Genomic DNA, 23,415 nt, shown 5'->3' on the forward strand with positions numbered 1-23,415 from the left:
GGGGAGACTTGGGTTGGGGGAGACTTGGGCTGGGGGAGACTTGGGCTGGGGGAGACTTGAGCTGGGGGAGACTTGGGCTGGTGGAGACTTGGGCTGGGGGAGACTTGGGCTGGGAGAGACTTGGTGTGGGGGAAACTTGGGCTGGGGGAAACTTGGGCTGGGGGAGACTTGGTGTGGGGGAGACTTGGTGTGGGGGAGACTTGGCCTGGGGGAGACGGGCTGGGGGAGACTTGGACTGGGAGACAATTCATGTGGGGGAGACTTCGTGTGGGGGAGACTTGGGCTGGGGGAGACTTGGCCTGGGAGAGACTTGGTGTGGGGGAAACTTGGGCTGGGGGAAACTTGGGCTGGGTGAGACTTGGTGTGGGGGAGACTTGGTGTGGGGGAGACTTGGTGTGGGGAAGACTTGGTGTGGGGGAGACTTGGGCTGGGGGAGACTTGGGCTGGGGGAGACTTGGGCAGGGAGAGACTTCGTTTGGGGGAGACTTGGGCTGGGGGAAACTTGGGCTGGGGGAAACTTGGGCTGGGGGAGACTTGGGCTGGGGGAGATTTGGGCTGGAAGAGACTTCGTGTGGGGGAGACTTGGGCTGGGGGAGACTTGGGCTGGGGGAGACCTGGGCTGGGGGAGACTGAAGGCACTGTACGTATATGTTGTACGTACGTGTCTGCATTTATTTAAAAAATCATTTTCTCGGCAACTAGTGGTCCGATTGACCTGAATTTTTCACCATTGTATGCATCTACTCATCTCAAAAATTTTAGTGATAATTGTGACATCATAGGTTACGTGGTATGGGTGCCACCTTGCCTAACTTCATGTAATCATTTTCTCGGCAACTGTTGGTGTGATTGAGACAATTTTCAACATGGTATGTGTCTACTCTTGCACAACATTTTAGTGATAATTATGACGTCATAGGTCGCATGGTACTTGCGCAATCTTGGAAAAACCGAAAAGCTTTGGATCTCCATATATCCGAAATATCTCTATATATAATTTACTGGTGTACTTTGAAGAAAGTTTGTTTTAAAATCCTGCCGGGTCGCAATGACCAGCCACGGCTGCAGCCAGGCTGCATTGGAGCTTTGGATAAATGACTCTTGAGATAACAAAACCAGACAGCAGCTGCATTGACCTTGCCAACTATAAACAATGAAGACCAAAGAAAAAAATGGCTTTCTGACAGTTTGGGGAAGATATAAACTACCGACAGATGGCATCAGGAGACAGGAGAGAGGGAACATATAGGAGATGGGCCTGCTGCTGTCCACTGAATTTATAGTGGCGAAATTCATTTAAAACTGGCTCAACCAGTACAGATGGAATTGGGAGTCTTCTGTATGCGAATCTGGATTATCTCAGCTACTCCATTCCCTGACTAAATAACCAACTTCACCCTGCTGTATGTTGGTCACTCTAATTTACTGGTCAGTCTACTCATCAAATCTGGTGTCCTGCTGCTGTCTCGGAGACTATTTCAAAGCAGGCATCTCCTCCCTGGCTGCATAGAGACGGCACGTGTTCCTTCACTCTTCTCCTCACCTGGTTCCAGTATGCATTGTCCTTCACAAGGTGCAGTCCTGTCTTCAACGCCTCACACGACTTCACCCGAGGCCCCTCAGGTTATTTTGCATGCTCCAGTGTTACAAAGCTTTCACCCACTGAGGACGATTGGCCTGTCGGATTCTCCCTGTGTGCACCCACTGGACAAGAGTGCGAACCCACTCCTTTTCAAATGTGTTCACAGCTGACCCTTCACCAATTTGTAACCTGCTGGGGTTTATTATATGAACTGGTTACTTGAGAGAAGTTGCCATCTCGAAAGTCATGAGTGAATTCATAGCTGCATTGATATCTGTGAGGTTTGTACTTTATTAATTTGGGGATTCTTAGGAAAGGTGTTGAAGGTCTATTTTAATCGGTATTAGTGTTTTAAAGGTAGACAGTAGAGATTAATAAATATTACTTGTACAAGATCCTTCTGCCTTTTGTCGTGTGCTAGTTTCATCGGTTAAACAACAAACAGGGCACATTATTGTCCTTAAATATTTTCTACCACGACTACCACGAATGGTAAATGGTGCACTCACTTCGGTGCCTTAAGGTGGACCCGGTGTTTCACAGGCAGGGCGATTCATCAATGTGTGTAACATTAATCGGGTTAACTTTAAACTGGGCATCCCGGCTGCCGGTATTAGTTCTTTAGTTGGTGTCTTTCACATTAGTTGGCTTTCTTGGAATTGACAAAAGAAGAAAAGGCTTTGGGGCCGGAGGGGAAGGATTTGGGAATGTGTCCATGGCTAGCCCTGAAACTTCAGATCCCTACTCGTCCCTTATTAGTCCCCTACCGGTGTACACCGGAGGGGACTATAAGTTTGCACGCCGTCCCTCCGTCTGTCAGTCTGTCCGTCCGTCAGTCCGTCACGCAAAGAACAGTTTTCCGGACTTTTTTTCTAAACTCTTAACGCTAATGATTTCAAACTTGGCACATGGTTTCCTCATGACAAGTTACAGATCGAGTTCGAACTTCACGACGTTTCGATCATTTTTGACCAAGTTATGGCACTTTGAACTTTGGGAATTCTGATAATTCTGATGCTCCTTAACTCAGTGTCATTTTAAGTTTTAATTTCCTTTAAAAAAGATTTTCTCTGCAATAATAGGACCGATTGAGATCAAATTATCACCTTATGGGGGGACTCGGTCGGTAGAATATTTTAATGGTAATTATGACGTCACAGGTCACGTGGTTCGGCCGCCATATTGTTTTTCGTGAAAACACGAAAACCCCTTTTTCTCTGCAACGGCTGAACAGATCGAGGCCAAACATTGCAGGCAGATTCACATACCCATGACGAACAAAAAAGTCAACGAGCATGACGTCATGCGTCACATGGTTTCAGAGTTATGACGTTTTTAAGCATGAACCTTTAAAACCGAACCGCTCCCTCATTTTTGATCCAATCGAGGGTAAAGCTTCACAGATCTGTTCAGCATGTCAATCTACTAAAATGTCCTTTTGGAATTTGCGATAGGGCACGTGGTTTTGCAGATATCATTAATTAAACGAAAATATTTAAAAAATGGATATCTCTTGTTTATTCTAGAGTTCTCAAGCCGCACTGTGCGCCCTCAGCCTCGTCTGCGAACGTCAAAAGCGCGACACAGCGCGCGCTTTCGGGAGGGGCGGAGCCAAGCCGAGCAACATATATATACACATCGATCATTGATCGTGGACCGGAAAATATAATAAATTACTGATATTTAGCGACTCGAAAGGTTCTTTATCAACAACTTTTTTTGTCGTGCTTCTGCTGACCTGTCTGCAAGGTGTATAAATCGAAGTCCCGAGTGTGAATCACAGGTGAGCCCGTCCTGAGGTAATTAGCGATTGGGAATGATTCAGAACCTGTGGGTAAATAATAATAATAATAATAATACATTTATTTTATATAGCGCTTTTCAAGAAGCCCAAAGGTGCTTTGACAGAGTACTAAAAAACAAGTGCAAAAAAACAAAAATCAACAGGTAAATAATCAAAGCAAGAGGACGGAGAAGGAGAAGAGATAGTCAGGGGTTAAATGCTGTGGGTTAAATGTTGAATGCAGTGTTGAACAGGTAGGTCTTGAGTGATGTTTTGAATGTGGTGAGTGAGGAGGAGTCTCTGATGGTGTGAGGTAGTGAGTTCCAAAGGGTGGGAGCAGCGATGGAGAAGGCCCTGTCCCCCCAGGATCTGAATTTGGTCCGCATGGGGGGGGGGACAGGAGGTTGGTACCAGCAGAGCGGAGGTTGCGGGTGGGAGTGTGTCTGCAGAGGAGGTCAGTCAGGTAGGATGGGGCCAGGTTATGGAGGGCTTTGTAGGTAAAGAGGAGGATTTTGTACTGGATTCTCTGGGGGATGGGGAGCCAGTGAAGCTTGTAAAGGACGGGGGTGATGTGGTCACGGGTCCGGGAATGGGTGAGTAGACGGGCAGCGGAGTTCTGAATGTATTGGAGTTTATTGATGATTATTGAGGGTGAACCAAAGAGGAGGCTGTTGCAGTAGTCCAGACGGGAGGTGATGAAGGCGTGGATGAGCGTTTCTGCAGCCGTGGAGGAGAGGGATGGACGGAGACGGGCGATGTTTTTCAGGTGAAAGAAGGCTGTCTTTGTGATCTGTTTAGTGTATTTGTCGAAGGAGAGGGTTTGGTCAAAGATGATGCCAAGATTCCAGATGTGAGGGGAGGTGGATACTGGGAAACCAGTATCCAATAACCCATGGTAATTTCTCCAACAGTTTTCCGGACGACAGACTGCTGGTAGGGGACATGTATTGCAGCGCAATACTCAGAATGCTTGTTTACCAACCGATTGCTCTGAAACCTGATACAGCCCCTCCATTATATTCGCAATAGAGGGTTCGCAGGATCGCCCAGTCTTAGATGTAGTCAGGTTCAATATGTTTTTTCGTTCAAAAATTTTGGAGATGAGCAAAACTATACATTTTTGGAATATTCAGAGCATGAGGAATCCAAAAATTAATGTTGGCATTTGCGTAGACACCTTTGTGAAAATGACACTCAGGACAGTGATGAAGATCTGTAAAAGCATATTCCTGAACGGTATCGACCGAGTAGATCCTGTGTATAGGACTTATAGTTCAATCTGATACTAACAAGGCTGTTTTCTTGCTTTATAAACCCATACCTACAACTTCAACGGACTTGCAATATCATGTATTATGTAATACAGTTATATCACAAATATAAAGACAATGGTTTTCAATTACCTTTGTTTGTTGCTTTTCTATAATCCTGAGCACTATTTTGAGGCCTTTATTGGATTCCTTGACCGAGAAAACATGGGATTAGCATATTTAATTAAGTTTCTAGGTTGACTCGAAGCCGAGATAGCGCAAAATATGTATTTTATGGCGGCCATTTTGAAAATCCAAAATGGCGGCCATGCAGGTGCCTGTGCAAATGCCAACATTGATTTTCGGATTCTCCATGCTCTGATGATTCCAAAAATGTGCAGGTTTGCTCATCTCCCAAAATTTTGAACGAAATTATATTTGTTAACATAGTGAACCTGATTAATGTTTCAATTTCGTATCAAGAGGCCTCCCAGGGGTTCAGGGGGTCTCTCAGTGGGGACCCCAAATCAGCGTTGTTCTGAGCTACAACCTCAAGAGATGACCGTCAGCCCACTCGGGGCTATTCGATGTAATATTGCACTTTTCAGTTCAGGACTTCAGTACTGTGATGTCATCAGTCATCACTCTTGTATTTTCCTTGTCTTTACATCAAGGCTGAACACAAAGTCATTCAGTTTATTGGAACATGCTCAATGTGCAACCGATTGATTCTATTCATGCAACTTCAAGGTCACGTAAATATGAGGCCACATCAACAAAATGTATATTTGTCATCTTTTAACTGTTTTGCCACGTACACATGATTATCACACGGAGTTTGTACAGAGCTACACAAACCCACCTGCTCAAGGTTCCACAACAGCAAGTGTTTCTACTGGAGGTGTTTGCACTGCACGTAAGTACACGTAACTCCAATAAGTCAGGAATTTTTACTTTTGTTATTTTAATACCTAAAGACTACCACTAACAGGAAAGTTCTTACTTCTTTCAGTCGCGCTAGGGTTCAGCAGGAGTTATCTTGCAATTCGTGGGTTACCGAGGACACCTTGCGCCAACAATGTTGGTGGAAATGAAATGTAAACGGATCGAGGTAAGAAAAATCTTAATACGTCGAGGGAAGAGCTCACATTGAACCAGTGAAGCCCAAACGGTCACAACAAAACCCGCTGAGACATTTTGGACATCTGTAAATATCGCCCCGAGGCTGAAACGTGGTCATTGACTACATACGGCTTCCATGTGGGATGCGCACAGTCATCGTGGTTACTCTCACCTGGCTGTGATTTCAGTTTCACAGTCACGTGACATGGAACACCCAAAGCGCACATGGTGACAATACAGTTACGTGTTCGTATTTAGTGTCGGCTCGATGGAGCTGTCTGAGCTAACCTAGCTCAAGTTTCCTCTGCCTTTCAGAGGTTCGCACCAGGTTTGGTTTGTGCACACAGCAGAGAAGGTTAGTTCATCAATGGTGTTCGCAAGTTACTAGCAAAAATCATCATTTATGTGTTTGTGTATACATGTCACAAAGAATATGTTTGACCTACTTCAAAATATCCAACCATGTGAGCACACACATATACACACAAACCAACGAGGAAGTGGGTGGAAGCATCGGCCTGTAAAGTAGTTGTCTGCTTTCAGACACACAGCAACACTGTTGTGAGAGGTTTGTGTGTGGTGTGACTTTTCATTTACTCATTAACTATTAACCAATGATTGTAATCTAACTTAAACCTCATATTCAATCACCATGGTGCACGTGTAAATTGGACCAAGCTACGACTGGATTTTGGAAGAATCTACATACGACTACAATAGTTTATTTATGTATTTACAAAAGAAATTCACTGTCGCAATTAATATTGGTGTGTTGGGGGTGTGGGAGATTGGTAAAAATGTTTTAAAGTGATGGAATAGGAATTGGTGACAGGCCAGGCTTAAGAGGAGAATGAGTCACAGCGGCCATTTGTCTCCTTCAAAAAAAACAAAAAAAAAACAAACTTGCATCATTAACTCTTCACCGGGAACCAGTTGGTCATTAAATGGATTTAATCAGCTATTTTAGGATTGCCTTTACTATTGTGACGTCATTATTACAAATCAAATCTTAACTCTATCACCACAAAGATGAGTGAAAATGATTCAGGTAGGAACTCCTCAGCCAGAGATCTCCACCTTCAGCACTTTGTTCCGACGAACCTCAGCAGCATGACGTTCCTGCAAGGGGACAAAGTTAGAAACAAAAAAAGACAATCGAAGCAAACGCCACCTTTGCCAAACCCATCATTCCGTCTTAGGATCTTCAGCACTAGTGTTTAGTGTTAAGTTAATTTTAATGATATGCATTGTCTTCTTCTTTCATCTGGCAGTGTCATCAAAACACGACTGCTCTGTGTGCTTTGATGGTCCATTGACGGATCTTTCAGTGACCTCCGCACCTTGTTCTGCAGGCGTTCCTTGAGTGCAGCAAGCAGCGCCTCACGGTTTTCCTGGTTCATTTCCATCTTGTAGGTGAGCCTCTCTTCAGCCACCCGGCTAAAGTTGTTGTTTTCCTCTTGCACTTTGTGGATGACATCACGCTCATGCTCCCGGCGCTCAGCCATTGCCATCAGTGCTTGTGCTTCCTGGAACTGTTCAAGAGCAGCAACAACAACAACAACAGCAGCAATGGCCGAAAAGGTATAATGGGAAAATAATGAAAACAAAATAAAATGAGTGCGGGCAGAGCACGGAAATTAAGAAGAGTGCAGGAGAATGGAGAAGAGCAGGGAAGATTACAAAATGGCACAGGAGAGCAGGGAAGAGAATGGAAGAGCAGGAATGCTAGGTATGATGGAGAAAGCAGAATGATGTACAAGAGTGAAGGAAAACAAAGAAGAGCGAGGGAGGCATGGAACATTCCAGGGGAGTATGAGAGTGAGCAAGAGAGTGGTGAAATGCTAATTATTGTGATAAGTTGACTTTCAATTTTTAATGAATTAGAAAACCCACTCAGCCTGGGGGGAGAGGGGAGTCCGGAAGGGGGTATGCGGATAGTGGGGGAAGTGTGGAAAATATATATTTTATCTCATGGCTATTAATCCCCCTGTCTGTTAAACGTTAAACCACTTGCACTGTGACATGTGAACAGGGGAAAATCGTAAGCCTCCCCCCGCCCCCCCTCTCTCCATCCTCACAGGGGGTGGGGAGGGATTTTTTTGTGTCCATGACGTGACCCTGGGTGCTACAAACATATACACAAAATTTGGTAGAGGTTGGCATGGCCCTGTTTTTTTTCTATGATTTTCATATGCACACACACCCAAACATGCACACATACACACACACACACATACACCACACACACACAAACACACACACACACACACACCACACACACACAAACACACGCTCTATCACACACAAACACACACATGCACAAACACGCAAACACACACATACACCACACACACATGCACACATACACCACACACAAACACACACAAATGCACAAACACACATACACCACATACACATGCACACGTGCACACACGCCACACACACATACACACACACACACACACACACACACACACACACACACACACACACTCACTCTCTCTCGCTCACACACACACACACACACACACACAATTGCCTTATTTAATACATTAGGATGCTATTTGTGATAAGCTCTACAATATGAGCAATCATCACCTATGTTAAACCTAAGAATACATACATGTAAATGGTGTCAAAAAGGAAGAAAGTATGAGATCAGAGATTGAGCATGAGACAAATTGCTTTTGTGAGAGAGAAATTAATTAACAAAGATCAGTAAAATAAAATGTGTTGCAATATGAAATCTGATGAAGTGAATAAAGATTTGTGAAATACAATAGAGATGTGATTTTGTTTTTTTTTTGTATACAATGTCAAGGCTCATGGAAAAGCTAGAACACCGAATGGATCAGGACCCAACATAACAAAAGGAACAGTAGAAAGAGAGGACGGAAACACCACCAGCAGAAGCTGACGAGGGACAAAATAGAAGGAGACGGTCAACAAGATGCGGGTAAGATTGAGGGGTAATGGAGGATGCAGGGGGTGGACAAGGTGGATACAGTTTCAAACACCCAGGAAGGAAAAAATGGAAACTTAGGAGGGTGTGATGGGAGAGGGGTGGTTTTGGATTGAATCGGGGATGATCTGAGATGGTGGTGAAGAGCCATCTTGAAGACCTGAAGGGAAGAATGAGATTGGAGAGAATGTGGAAGTTGGTTGTGCAGGTGGAATAAATAGCACCGCAAAGCAGGCGTAACCCCTCAGCCCATGCATGGTGGAAACCAATTTCAAGATGGCTACCGTGGCGGCCATATTGAAAATCGCAGCGCGCCCATTTTCAAAAGGATCCTTCCTCTACTCAACCCCAACACACACTGCACAAATGGATTTCATCGGACAAGCCGTTCTGCTTGAAATTGATGGAAACCAATTTCAAGATGGCTGCGGTGGCGGCCATATTTCAAATCGCAGCGCACCCATGAACCTTCCTCCACTCAACCCCAACACACACTGCAAAAATGGATTTAATCGGACAAGCCGTTCTGCTCGAAATTGATGGAAACCAATTTCAAGATGGCTGCGGTGGCGACTATATTGAAAATCGCAACGCACCCATTTTCGAAAGGAACCTTCCTCCACTCAACCCCAACACACACTGCAAACATGGATTTAATCGGACAAGCCATTCTGCTCGAAATTGACGGAAACCAATTTCAAGATGGCTGCGGTAGCGACCATATTGAAAATCGCAGCGCGCCCATTTTCAAAAGGATCCTTCCTCCACTCAACCCCAACACACACTGCAAAAATGGATTTCATCGGACAAGCCGTTCTGCTTGAAATTGATGGAAACCAATTTCAAGATGGCTGCGGTGGCGGCCATATTTAAAATCGCAGCGCGCCCATGAACCTTCCTCCACTCAACCCCAACACACACTGCAAAAATGGATTTAATCGGACAAGCCGTTCTGCTCGAAATTGATGGAAACCAATTTCAAGATGGCTGCGGTGGCGGCCATATTTAAAATCGCAGCGCGCCCATGAACCTTCCTCCACTCAACCCCAACACACACTGCAAAAATGGATTTAATCGGACAAGCCGTTCTGCTCGAAATTGATGGAAACCAATTTCAAGATGGCTGCGGTGGCGGCCATATTTAAAATCGCAGCGCGCCCATGAACCTTCCTCCACTCAACCCCAACACACACTGCAAAAATGGATTTAATCGGACAAGCCGTTCTGCTCGAAATTGATGGAAACCAATTTCAAGATGGCTGCGGTGGCGACTATATTGAAAATCGCAACGCGCCCATTTTCGAAAGGAACCTTCCTCCACTCAACCCCAACGCAAACTGCAAACATGGATTTAATCGGACAAGCCATTCTGCTCGAAATTGACGGAAACCAATTTCAAGATGGCTGCGGTAGCGACCATATTGAAAATCGCAGCGTGCCCATTTTCGAAAGGAACCTTGCTCTACTCAACCCCAACACACACTGCAAACATGGATTTAATCGGACAAGCCGTTCTCCTTGAAATTGACGGAAACCAAAAGTTGACGGATGCCCGGACGACGCCCGTGACGACAACACCCCTCAGCCCAATTTGGGCTGGGGGGTGAAAAGGAGGACCCAATGAGTGGAGGTGAGCAGTAATTCTGAATTTTTGAAGAAACCATTTGGTGAGTAATTAGATGTCAGGAATGAAACAAACAAAAATAATAAGAGATTAAAATAAAAGAGTTTAATGAGAGATATAAAAATTTGGTGAGGTTCGAATTAAACATGATTGTGTGAAAGGCAAATATCATGTGGCGATGAAGTCATCAAAAGGTTGTCACCTGCCGCCGCCTCTGAGCATCCTTCAGTTTCCTCACGATGTGCTCAAGTGAAATATCTTGCTTGCAGGAAGGTTTTGTTGTAATCTCCGGTGAAGAGTTTGTCACCGGAGGCTTCAGGGTGATCTCATACGCGTGACCTGAGGTCCGTTTATTCAGCTCTTTCACCTCCATGTCTTGCAGTGCAGAAAGTACAGCAATGGTGATTATTAAGGTTATTTATTCCACGCACACATTATTTATTTTAAGAAAACTCGGTCATTATTTCCAACGCACATGAAAGCTGCTGTGTACACTCACATCCTGCACCTTTTCATGGCCCACACATGAACTAAGCTTTAATCTTCTCATTATTACCTCCGCCTCCGAAGGTGGATGGAGGTTGTGTTTTCACCACTAATTGGCTGTTTGTCTGACTATGAAGAAGATATCTCAAAATGTTGTGGACGAAATCAGATGGAATTTGTTGGAGAGGTGACAGACAAGGTGTGACAAGGAAGAATTGGTTTAATTTTGGTGAACATCTGGATCCATATTTGCATACTATATTTTTAATTGATTCTTCATCATTGAGAGATCGGGCCAAAAACGATATATAACATGATATTTAAAAAAAGTTATGGACGAGTTATGACGAAACTTGGTGGATGAGTTGGATACATAACAAGAATAAAAATTAAACAATTCCCTTTATAAGGCTTTTTTCCCTGCTAGAGCCGGGGTTAGCCTCGTCGGCCCCATGACAATCATCATGGTTCCCTTTTTGAGGCAATGTTTTTATGGCCAGATGCCCTTCCTGACGCTAACCCTTTAGTTGCCTCTTACGACACACAGAGATACTATGTACCTATTCTAAACCAGGGCACACACTGGCACATTCATCCCAGCAAGCTGGTACTCAATTATACCAACCTCGGAAGGATGACAGGCTCAGTCAACCCCCGTGGCGTTAATTCAACAATCGACCGGGATTACAAACTCAGGATCCTAGGATCCCAGGCCGGCACCCTAACCGCTACGCCAACACCATGCTTACATGACAAGAATAAGCCGATTAGATTTAGGTTCATGTCCGAATCCAGATCCGACCTATCAGTGGGATTATATAAGGAAAAGATTATATAAGGAATCCAGATCCGACCTATCAGTGGGATTATATAAGGAAAAGATTATATAAGGAATCCAGATCCGACCTATCAGTGGGATTATATAAGGAAAAGATTATATAACGAATCCAGATCCGACCTATCAGTGGGATTATATAACGAAAAGATTATATAACGAATCCAGATCCGACCTATCAGTGGGATTATATAAGGAAAACTGTTCTGCCTGGCGGAGGTTTGCTCTCTACAAAGTGCCGATCCAGTTGGCATTGTGTTTTAACTATCTCCTTCAACCAAAATTGTATCCATCAAGCAACTCTTTACTCACCTGAATTTTTTTGTAGGTTCCGGACAGAGTTTATGGTTTTTTGTAGATGTATATTGCATAGGCTTATGTATACTGCGACTTTTCTGCAACTTTTTTGAGGTGCAACAAAACTAAAGTGGACAAGCGTTACGCCTAGGTCCCCCGTCGGTGAAGTGATGCGAGTTGACAAAGTGGAAGACGCAAGGCGGCCATCTTGGATTTTGACATGGCGACCCAATTTTCAATAGCGTTCTCCCTTATGCCTAGGCACACCCACACACCAGATTAGAAGTTGGAACTTCGCTAATTTTTTCAAAATATTCCGCTCACAAGGTTCAGACATACATGGCGGCGGCTATCTTGGATTTTGACGTGGCGACCCAATTTTCAATTGCATTCTTCCTTATGCCTAGATACACCCACACACCAGATTAGAAGTTGGTACTTCGCTTATTTTCAAGATATTCCACTCACAATGTTCAGACATACATGGCGGCAGCCATCTTGGATTTTGACGTGGCGACCCAATTTTCAATAGCGTTCTTCCTTGTGCCTAGATACACCCACACACCAGATTAGAAGTTAGTAGTTCGTTTATTTTTCAAGATATTTTGCTCACAAGGTTCAGACATATATATGGTGGCGACCATCTTGGATTTTGACGTGGCGACCCAATTTTCAATAGCGTTCTCCCTTATGCGTAGATACACCCACACACCAGATTAGAAGTTAGTAGTTCGTTTATTTTTCAAGATATTTTGCTCACAAGGTTCAGACATATATATGGTGGCGACCCAATTTTCAATAGTTTTATTCCTTATGCCTAGATACACCCATGCACCAAATTCGAATGCCGTCCTTCGCTTACGCACGCACGTACACACGCACGCACGCTCGCACGCCCGCACGCACGCACGGACGGACGGACGGACGGACGGACACACGAACGGAGGGGAAAACCATAGTCCCCCTTTCGCTCCGCAGTGCGACGGGGGACAAAAATGTATCCTGAGAGTTTGCAGGTTGCAGCCAAATTGCAAAAAAAGAGCATTTTATGATCCAATTCAGCCAATGAACTTGAAGATCATGATCATCCACAAGGAAAACATGACTTGGTGCTGGTGGCGATGGTTCGATAAAAATGTATACTGTTTCCTGGAACGTTTCTGATCTAATTGAAACCTCGGTCAACCATGTCACTGATAGTTAAAAAGTTGTCAAATGTGTCCATGTAATTGTGCAACTAAAGGTTGCCCAAAGGTTATGTAGTTATTGTGATTTGTTGTTCTGTTTGTGGTAGCAGCACAAACCATCACAACTTAAAGTCTATGGATGCCACACACCTCAGCATAATTACTTTAACCAGATGCGGAAATGACAAGAGTAGCCAGTGCTTACAGCACCCTTCCATCCTCATCTATCTATAATTCCAGTAATCTCTGTCTGTACGTTTGTACGTCTGTACGTCTGTTTGTCTGTGACCGCTGTTTCTCGACAACCACGGGTCCGATATACTTTTAACTTGCCAGGTATATTGCTGGGGACCCGAGGATGTGCCTTTTCAAGGTTTCATATTAATCGGACAATTACTTACCGAGCTATGTCCAAAAAACGATTCAACCAATCAGAGAGCAGCGAACGATCGCGTGTGCCGAACGTGGAGGACACACTCTGCCTCGGATGGCACATTTGAGAGCGTATTCATTTATTTCACGTTTGCAAACTATGTTGGCGTTAAACTATGTTTTAAAACTAATAAAACCGAATTTGCGATTCATTCGCTTTCCTGCGCGTTTGTGCACGCGATGGCGATTTCTTTACCAAACTCCGGAAGCCGTTCGCTTTGGACCAAACCATTGCATGTAAATAGAGGGGGGGGATTGTCACCGTACTCGCAAGCCGTTCGCTTTGGACCAAACCATTTCATGTAAATAGAGGGGGGGGATATAATTTTAGATATAGATATAGTACGGGCAATGCCCTAGTCTCATAAATGTGAGCAGGTGCACATTCAGTAATCAAACTGCACAAAGAGGGTACCAACGTCAAGCAAATTTATCAAGACATGGTGGCAACATATGAGGTGATGAGTGCAACTCATATCCGACATTAGTGAGAAGGGTAGTAGAATTCAAGCATGATTATAAATTCCTTGAAGATGACTTTGGTCAATGGCCTGGACAACCGATCTTGACTGCCATCATGATACAAAAACAACAAGAAAAAGAGCAATCAGAGATTGAAAACCCTTGCAAGGATGTATTTTCAGTGGTTTTTAAGGCTTTTGTGTTAAAACAAATATGGCGGCAGAACCATGTGATCGATGACGTCATCGTTTTTTTCTAAACTAATTTATTCCTAGATTATGCTCAAGAAATTTCATCTTGATCGGATGACGTTTTGTGCTTGTCGAATTATGATGTCATAATGGAGGCACCTATGACATCATCATTAACATATTTTATTCCCCATGGAGAGTTCTTTACCATGAGCCCTGTCTCAATTTTTTCTATTCAGCGCTTTCGGAGATATAGAGGTGCAAAGTTTTTCGGTTTTTCCAAGATGGCGGCCGAACCACGTGACCTATGACATCATAATTTATTCTTTTTCTCCACTAGTTTATGCCGACATGGCGCTCAAGAAATTTCATCTTGATTGGATGAAGTTTTGTACTCGTCAAATTATGACGTCATAATGGAGGCACCTATGACATCATCATTAACACATTTTATTCCACATGGAGAGTTGTTTACAATGAGCCATGTCTCAATTTTTTATATTCAGCGCTTTCCGAGATATGGAGGTGCAAAGTTTTTCGATTTTTTCCAAGATGGCGGCCAAACCACGTGACCTGTGACGTCATAATTATCATTAAAAAATTATACAGGTGGAGTTGCACGTATGGTGAAAAATTCCTATCGATCGGACCAACGGTTGCAGAGAAAATCATATGTATTCTGTGCGGACAAACAAACAGACAAACAAACAGACAAACTATCAAAAGGAACTCAAATGCAATACCCTCTCGTCTGGCGAGGGTAACAAGAGCGACGTCGATGGTGCACCATCGCAAATTCCTACTCTTCCCACCCAATGCAAAGGTCAAAGGTGGCAAAAAGATTCCACCAGGATTGATCTAATATCAAATTTTGACTTAAAGACTTTTCCCATTTTGACAATAGTTTAATATGGCTCTTGTAATATGAAGTCCTGAAAGCTGATGGACTGTCGTCACCATGAATGAGATTAAGGAAACCACAAAAAATCCTTTTTGGCAAAGATAGAAATAAGTTAGTAAGCAAGTAAATAAAGGAAACAATAGTCGTATAAAAAAGTAATTAAACAAAGGCCATCAGAGATGAAGGTAGAATTGGGGATAGAGTGGAATTGAAGATAAACCGGGGTCTTACTTACAAACAAAACGTTTGTTTTTTAAAGAAGGGTAAATGGACCCTCACCTTGAAAGTGGTAAATTGACTTTTGAGGTGGATCGCTGTAGAAACAAGAGCAAAGGATGGAGATCATAGATAACTCCTTCATCTTGTCTTTGTAAGCTGCAACAGATGAAGTAAATCAGGTACAATTAAAGCCAGACAAAATGAAAGAGGGAGCTAGACAATATAAATAACAACGATAAAAACATTATCGATGAAGTATCATACTAAAATATGCAATTTGATGTCTGTCTGTCTGATGATTTTCATTTTCAGTAGATGTAAAATACATTTTCAGTAGCTCCTCGGGATGCAGTAGAGCACGAGGGAAATCCATTAAAATGACATTTCCTGCATATAGTCAGGTTCACGATGTTTTTTCGTTCAAAATCATGGTAGATTAGCAAACATATACATTTTTGGAAACGTTATTACATGGAAAATCTGAAAATCAATGTTTACATTTGCCAATTCCGACCAATTCGATTCGACCAATTCGACCAATCGACCAATTCCATTCGACCAATTCGACCATTCGACCAATCGCTTCGATCGACCATTCGACCAATTCGATTTGCCAATCAATCTGACCGACCTTTGCTTGTGTGGAACGGACTGTGAAAACGATGCGGACTATATTGTCGGATACGACACACAGGACGGTGATGACGAACTCTAAATGGCATATTCTGTAATCGTGTATGTTTGATGCCATTGACTGCCTGTGTATATTTTGTCATTGACTGCCTGTGTAGATGTGAAGTTATACTGACTGCATGTGTATATATGATTTTGCTGACTGCCTGAGTATGTTTGGTGATATGAATTATTGTGACACATTTTGATGTTATTAACTGCCTGTACAAAATGATAACATGTATTTGATTATGCAACTTATCGCGAATATAAGGACAGTATTTTGCAATTCAAAACCTTTGATTCGTGTCTTACCATTCCCCATAGCACTAATTTGATACTTTCATTGGATTCCTTGTCCCTGAAAATATAGGTTTAGTATATTTTAAAAAGTTTTTAGGGTAATTAGAGGCAGAAATAGAACAAAATATGTATTTTACAGTGGCCATTTTGAAAATCCAAAATGGCCGCCATACAGGTATCTCTCCAAACGTAAACATTGATTTTTAGTTTCCTTATGCTATAACCTTTCCAAAAATGTATAGGTTTGCTAATCTACCATGATTTTGAACGAAATATAATTTATTGACATAGTGAACCTGACTAATAGGAATAACAGCTGGTTCGAGTAGTAAGTAAAATGCATGTGCTGGATAATGTACATGTAATTTTACAATGTCAGGTGTGCATGCTGTACTCGTAATGTAAGATATTGCATGTATTGTCATACAATTGTATGTGTATTGAGGATTTTCAATCTACAATATAAGAGAGCCGTTTGTCTGTCTGTCTGTGTGTCGCCATTTTTCCAGGGGATGGCAGAACGGATCTTCGTCAAACTTTCAGAGGTTCATCCGTGACTGCTTGGGAGTGTTTTAGGCAAAACAAGTGTTTGTTTTTTTTGAAAAAAACAAAGTTGTTGTTTTTTAGATTTAAAAAAAAATTCCTCTATGGCGCCGAAGCCTTTTTGATTAATGACAGTTATATACAAGTACACATTCGCGTAAATAAATACAAAACAATTACCAGGAATTTGAAGTTTGAACACAAATAATCAAACATTTCCAGAAGCGGTCGAAGTTGGTGGTAATTGGCTTCTTCTTCTTCTTCTTCTTCTTCATGAACGTCATCATACTTAACTCAGAAACGTGATCAACAGCACATTCAGCAGCGTATATTAAACAAAAAGGGAAAATGATGATTTGACATTTGTGATGGATTCTGATTTGGATGTAATTGCTTTTCCATTATATTTGCCCTCATTTTAAATATGTTAATGTTTCTTTTTTCGCTTGAGCAACGCCAGGTACTCCAATTATACTTTACTCGGGATACAAATACAAATACAACTTTGTCTGGAAGGTAACATAGGCTATGTGGCCGCGGCCTCATGCGTGGATGTGGGGGATCAGGAGAGGGTGGGTAAAAGATACTCCTGCTAGTATAATATAATACGTGACACCCTCTGCAAAGAAGGTAAACATCGATAGATAAAGTGCATTGCCAAGTTGACTGAATGTATAAACGTCAGTTGTTTATGTATGAACTTACAGCTAAGTTCGGTGATGCCGTACTCATGTGGACCCACAGCCAAGTTTGTGACCCCCACTTGGAACAGGTTTTAGGTTGAAATGGTCAAGATCTCAATGAAGAATGGAGACCAGCTGATGGTCCAGTTAATTGGAAAATCTATCAATTGCTTACAAGTTAATAAGGTTTTAACTTAAATATAAAACTATTTTGAAGTTTGCAATTAAAATAAAGTTCCATATATATGTTGTTGTTGAATTAACATAATTGATACCATCCTTTAAATGTTAATGTTAATATATTCCGGTGTGTACCCCGATTTAGAATAGGTACACCGTATCCCTGCGTGTCGTAAGAGGCGACTGAGGGTTGGCGTCAGGAAGGGCATCCGGCCATAAAACATTGCCTCAAACAGGGAACCATGATTGTCATGGGACCCGCAAGGCTAAACCCCGCTCCAGCAGGGAATATGGCCTTAAAACGATCATTCATTCATTCATTCATTCATTCTTTAAATGTTAATATAATGATTTATTAACAGTTGTTACTGGTTACTGTATCTCTCTGCGTGTGTGTCAATCTACCAACTTTATAGCGCCCCTGTGCGGCCAACTTTAATATTGCACCCACACAAGTTTGCCTCATATACAGTGCATTCAGAAAGTATTCAGACCCCTTCACTTTTTTCACATTTTGTTATGTTGCAGCCTTATGCTGAAATCGTATAAATTCATTTTTCCCTCATCAATCTACACTCAATACCCCATAATGACAAAGAGAAAACAGGATTTTAGAAAGTTTTGCAAATTTATTAAAAAGAAAAAACTGAAATATCACATTGACATAAGTATTCATACCCTTAACTCAGTACTTAGTTGAAGCACCTTTGGCAGCAATGATAGCCTCGAGTCTTCTTAGGTATGATGCGACAATAGGCTCCGGGCCAGGTATGGTCCATCTGCACCCCCCCCCCCACAACTCTCCGACCCTGGGTTTTTCTGAACCATTGGGGTGTCCTGGGGTGGAAATCAACTGGTAACAGTAAATAAACTTGGACTCACTACCCATTTGGTACCTATATTGGATGGTACCCTCAAAACAGCATATTTTTAAATCCGCGTTGCGCCATATTCGACACACGTGTTCTTTTGGTATTTGTGCCTGCTAATATTAACTCAGAATAAAAATGTTATATACCAAAAGAAAGCTGTTCATCTACTGATCATCATAGAATATTGACACATTACTTATAATGGTACCTTAATGGTCATAACTAGTGCTGAATAGCAGTACCCCACTTTAACGTAACATAATTCGGTATCGACCGTACTATTTCATCTTACACACATAATATGAACACATTACACCTGATATGCTTACATATATATTTTATTGGCTTTCTCCTGTATATCAGCTTTAATTTGATACCAGATACATCCCCATAGCTTCAATTCTCTTTTTTATACAGCGTGTCAAAGATACTACCGGTATGGGGTGATATTGTAGGCGATGCTGCATTTGTCAATTTACAAATGCTGCCACGTATATCATGTACATATATGTTGGACACATGACAAAATCTATGTATTGTTAATATGTGTTACTTAATATATTGTTGTATTGATGTATCACTGTAGTTTATTGCAGGAATTTTGACGAAAATGGCATGCAGATCCTTCCATGTTTGTATCCTGCGTAAATTGAGATCATCAGATTGTACAATTATGTTATTTAAGTGTCTCTTACAGCGACAGAACGAGTCAATTAGTTAAGTTAAACACCTTTTTTTACATAGTTAAGTATGCAATATAAGATATTTTTTATAATTAAGATGCAATTTATAATAATTATTATTCAGCTTGGTACTTACCAATATTTTGATGTGTTTTGCAGGTGAAGTAACAACGCTAATATGGAACATCCAGCGCGAGCGAAACGTACACGTGAGAGTGAACAACCACCCATTGTGTGCATAACTCATGTAAAGGGACTGAGCTATGGAGAGTTGCACTTGTTATCTGGACTCAAAAATTCTGAGAAGAAATTGGCCAAGCTGCAGGAGGTCAAAGAAAGACGCCTTGCACAACCCCCACAGTCTCCGCATATGATGAAGGACACATGTGATTTGGTCCCTGAATCTCTGGCCGAACACCATGGTTTCCACTGGGAGTGTTACAAGCGTTTCACGATGAACTTAGACAGACTGAACCCTCCTACTGCAGGTACATCTGAAACAACTGGTGCCACAACTCAGCGGATGGCCCGTACTAGTTCTGGTGACAAGATCATATTTAAGCCAGACTGTATCTTCTGTTCTTCGGAAAGTCGTAAAAAAGTGAAAGTGCATGGCAGTTGGACTACCCAGGGGATGAGCCAGTTCGAGTATGAAGGCTGGAAGACGGTACTGGAGATGGCTGAAATGAAGCAAGATGAAACGCTCTTAATGAGGATCCGAGGCCATGATCTTTTTGCCTCTGAGGCAAAGTTCCACAAAACTTGCCGTATGAAGTATATGCAAAAGCCAGAGAAATGGCGCAGTACTGACGAAGAGGCACAGCACCATCAAGGAGAATTAGAAGAAGCCCACAGACAGGCATTCGATGTGGTATGTGATGCCATTGAAAGGGATGTGTTAATGGCCAAGAAGATAATGAAACTATCCGACCTGAGGCAAATGTATGTCATTAAGCTTGGCGACCGGAGATGGGTACCTAGCAAAGACAGACAAGGCAAAGGCATTCCAGCTCCTGACCAAGGACTGTACTGACATCACTGTACCACAGGCAAGGGTCACCCTGACAGTGTATGACGGAAATGCCACCTTCTACTATCTAAAAGACATTCCTAACAACTTCAGCCAGATCTGTTCCAAGGTCTTTGACATCATCAGTAAGACAGGAGATGTGGTGTTCAGCACAGATCAATACCTACCTGGATCAGTGAAGTCGATGGAGAGGCGACGTCGCGGCTGTGGAGAAAAGTTGATTCTAAAAGGAGAAGCTACAAAGAAACCGCAAGATTGGAAAATGTTTCTCTCGAACGACGAGAATAAAATCCAGTTCATCCGACTGCTACTCAGGCTCTGGAACAGTGACCAGTATGCTTCTCGGTGCCATGGTCGAAAAGTGATCTTGATATGTGAAGGGAAGGCATACCAACTCACATCCATAGATGGTCAGACAACAAATGCCAAAGAGTTGCCTCAGCTGGAATCGTCTCAAGAAGAAACAGACTCGCACGTGATATTATACGTAAACTACGCCAGGAGCCAGAAATATGAGTTTGTTCGAGTGAAGAGCCCAGACTCGGATGTATTCTTCATCTTACTGCACTACGCCGCATCGATAAACGACATAAAGATACTGTTTGACACAGGCACAGGAAACAAGCAGAGGCTAATAAACGTCAGTAAACTCGCAGCAGACTTCGGCCAAGAGAAGAGTACTGCTCTTATGGCACTTCACGCCTACAGCGGTTGTGACAGCACTAGCGCTTTCCGAGGGATTGGAAAAATCAAACCTGTTAAAACGCTGCTTCGTCTGCCGCAATACATCCCTATTCTCAACAAGCTTGGAGATACGTGGGATGTGCCAGAAGAGCTGAACAATCAACTAGACAGCTTCACATGTGCCATGTATGGAAGAGGAAAGGTATCACACGTTGATGATCTGCGACTCCTGAGAATAAATGAGCTATGTGCCAAGGAGAATCGTCACCTACCCTCAGGCAATGTAGACATGGCCAATATTCCACCATGTATGAGGAGCCTCACACAGCACATCCGAAGGGTCAACCACCAAGTGGGAATTTGGAAGAGAGCTCACGTTCCTCGACCAAGGATTCCCAAAGCAAGTCCAGGCCATGGCTGGGAAGAGGAGAAAGGCTGCCTGGATCCTCTCTGGTATGATGGAGACATGCTTCCGCGTGAGCTGGCTGATATAGCTCAGGTCATGTCAGACGACGATGAGAGTGATGATGAATCAGGTGATGAAACACCTGATGATATGGATCGTGTTTTGTACAGTGATACCGATGAAAGTGACAGTGACGATGACTGATCATGATGGACATATGCCATTCGTGCAAGCAAGCCAACTTGACTGCACTCATGCAGTGTTTGACTTTTGTTGATAATTAACAAAATGCAATTGTTTGTTTGTGTTCTTTTGAGAGTGGATACTTGTATTATATGATATAATGTGGTTAACTGAGTGTACGACATACATATGTAATTGTAGGGATAAAACTGACTGTTAATATTATTATGATATCTGTTGTTGAGCAATAATGTTTGGTTTATCATCAAAATATTCGATACTAAAATTTTTTTCAATGGGATGTTAAAATTTAGTTTCAAATAAGAAATATTTTTACTTTTACAGTAAATATTCGAGCATTACATTGTTACTGTTCTGTGGAAGGTGTTTGACCCAGTGTATGAATATTAATATGATGATATTAAAAACTACTGTGATTAATAAACAAGTTTTTCTTGTTTAATATGTTAATAAGATGGCAGTATGATTATGATATTCGATTATGAATGACATTTATAAGTGTAATAGGCAGTTCTTTTGAATATAGACAAAGACTGTTACCGAGATTATATGATTCATGGTTCCCGCGAAACAGGTAGTATCTTTGACACGCTGTATAAAAAAGAGAATTGAAGCTATGGGGATGTATCTGGTATCAAATTAAAGCTGATATACAGGAGAAAGCCAATAAAATATATATGTAAGCATATCAGGTGTAATGTGTTCATATTATGTGTGTAAGATGAAATAGTACGGTCGATACCGAATTATGTTACGTTAAAGTGGGGTACTGCTATTCAGCACTAGTTATGACCATTAAGGTACCATTATAAGTAATGTGTCAATATTCTATGATGATCAGTAGATGAACAGCTTTCTTTTGGTATATAACTTTTTATTCTGAGTTAATATTAGCAGGCACAAATACCAAAAGAACACGTGTGTCGAATATGGCGCAACGCGGATTTAAAAATATGCTGTTTTGAGGGTACCATCCAATATAGGTACCAAATGGGTAGTGAGTCCAAGTTTATTTACTGTTACCAGTTGATTTCCACCCCAGGACACCCCAATGGTTCAGAAAAACCCAGGGTCGGAGAGTTGTGGGGGGGGGGGGGGGGGGTGCAGATGGACCATACCTGGCCCGGAGCCTACAAGCTTTGCACACCTGGATTTGGGGATTTTCTGCCATTCTTCTCTGCAGATCCTCTCAAGCTCTGTCAGGTTGGATGGGGACCGTCGGTGGACAGCCATTTTCAGGTCTCTCCAGAGATGTTCGATTGGGTTCAAGTCAGGGCTCTGGTTGGGCCACTCAAGGACCTTCACAGAGTTGTCCCTAAGCCACTCCTGCGTTGTCTTGGCTGTGTGCTTAGGGTCGTTGTCCTGTTGGAAGGTGAACCTTCGGCCCAGTCTGAGGTCCTGAGTGCTCTGTTTCAGGTTTTCATTAAGGATATCTCTGTATTTTGCTCCGTTCATTGTTCCCTCAACCCTGACCAATCCCCCAGTCCCTGCTGCTGAAAAACACCCCCACAGCATGATGCTGCCACCACCATGCTTCACCGTTGGGATGGTATTCGGCAGGTGATGAGCGGTGCCTGGTTTCCTCGAGACATGACGCTTAGAATTGAGGCCAAATAGTTCAATCCTGGTTTCATCAGACCACAGAATCTTGTTTCTCACAGTCTGAGAGTCCTTTAGGTGCTTTTTTGCAAACACCAAGCGGGCTTTCATGTGTCTTTCATTGAGGAGAGGCTTCCGTCTGGCCACTCTGCCATAAAGCCCAGATCGGTGGAGTGTTGCAGTGATGGTTGTCCTTCTGGAAGTTTCTCCCATCTCCACACAG

The 23,415-nt window shown here is 42.6% G+C and overlaps 1 protein-coding gene across 1 annotated transcript in view; it reads right to left on the reverse strand.

Moving 5' to 3' along the window:
* Positions 1–5,297: 5,297 nt before the first annotated feature.
* LOC137418098 (stathmin-2) overlaps positions 5,298–23,415 on the reverse strand; it is a 32,513-nt gene continuing 14,395 nt past the window's right edge. Inside the window, exons 2-5 of the mRNA XM_068104065.2 lie at positions 15,394–15,489; positions 10,526–10,698; positions 7,078–7,269; positions 5,298–6,856 (exon numbers count right to left, since the gene is read on the reverse strand). Of these exons, the coding sequence (XP_067960166.2) occupies positions 6,797–6,856; positions 7,078–7,269; positions 10,526–10,698; positions 15,394–15,489 (521 nt within the window). The 3' untranslated portion in view covers positions 5,298–6,796. The remainder of the gene's footprint in view (positions 6,857–7,077; positions 7,270–10,525; positions 10,699–15,393; positions 15,490–23,415) is intronic.

This window comes from Myxine glutinosa, chromosome 11, assembly GCF_964187855.1.
Source record: "Myxine glutinosa chromosome 11, kmMyxGlut1.1, whole genome shotgun sequence".
NCBI classification, from domain to species: domain Eukaryota; kingdom Metazoa; phylum Chordata; class Myxini; order Myxiniformes; family Myxinidae; genus Myxine; species Myxine glutinosa.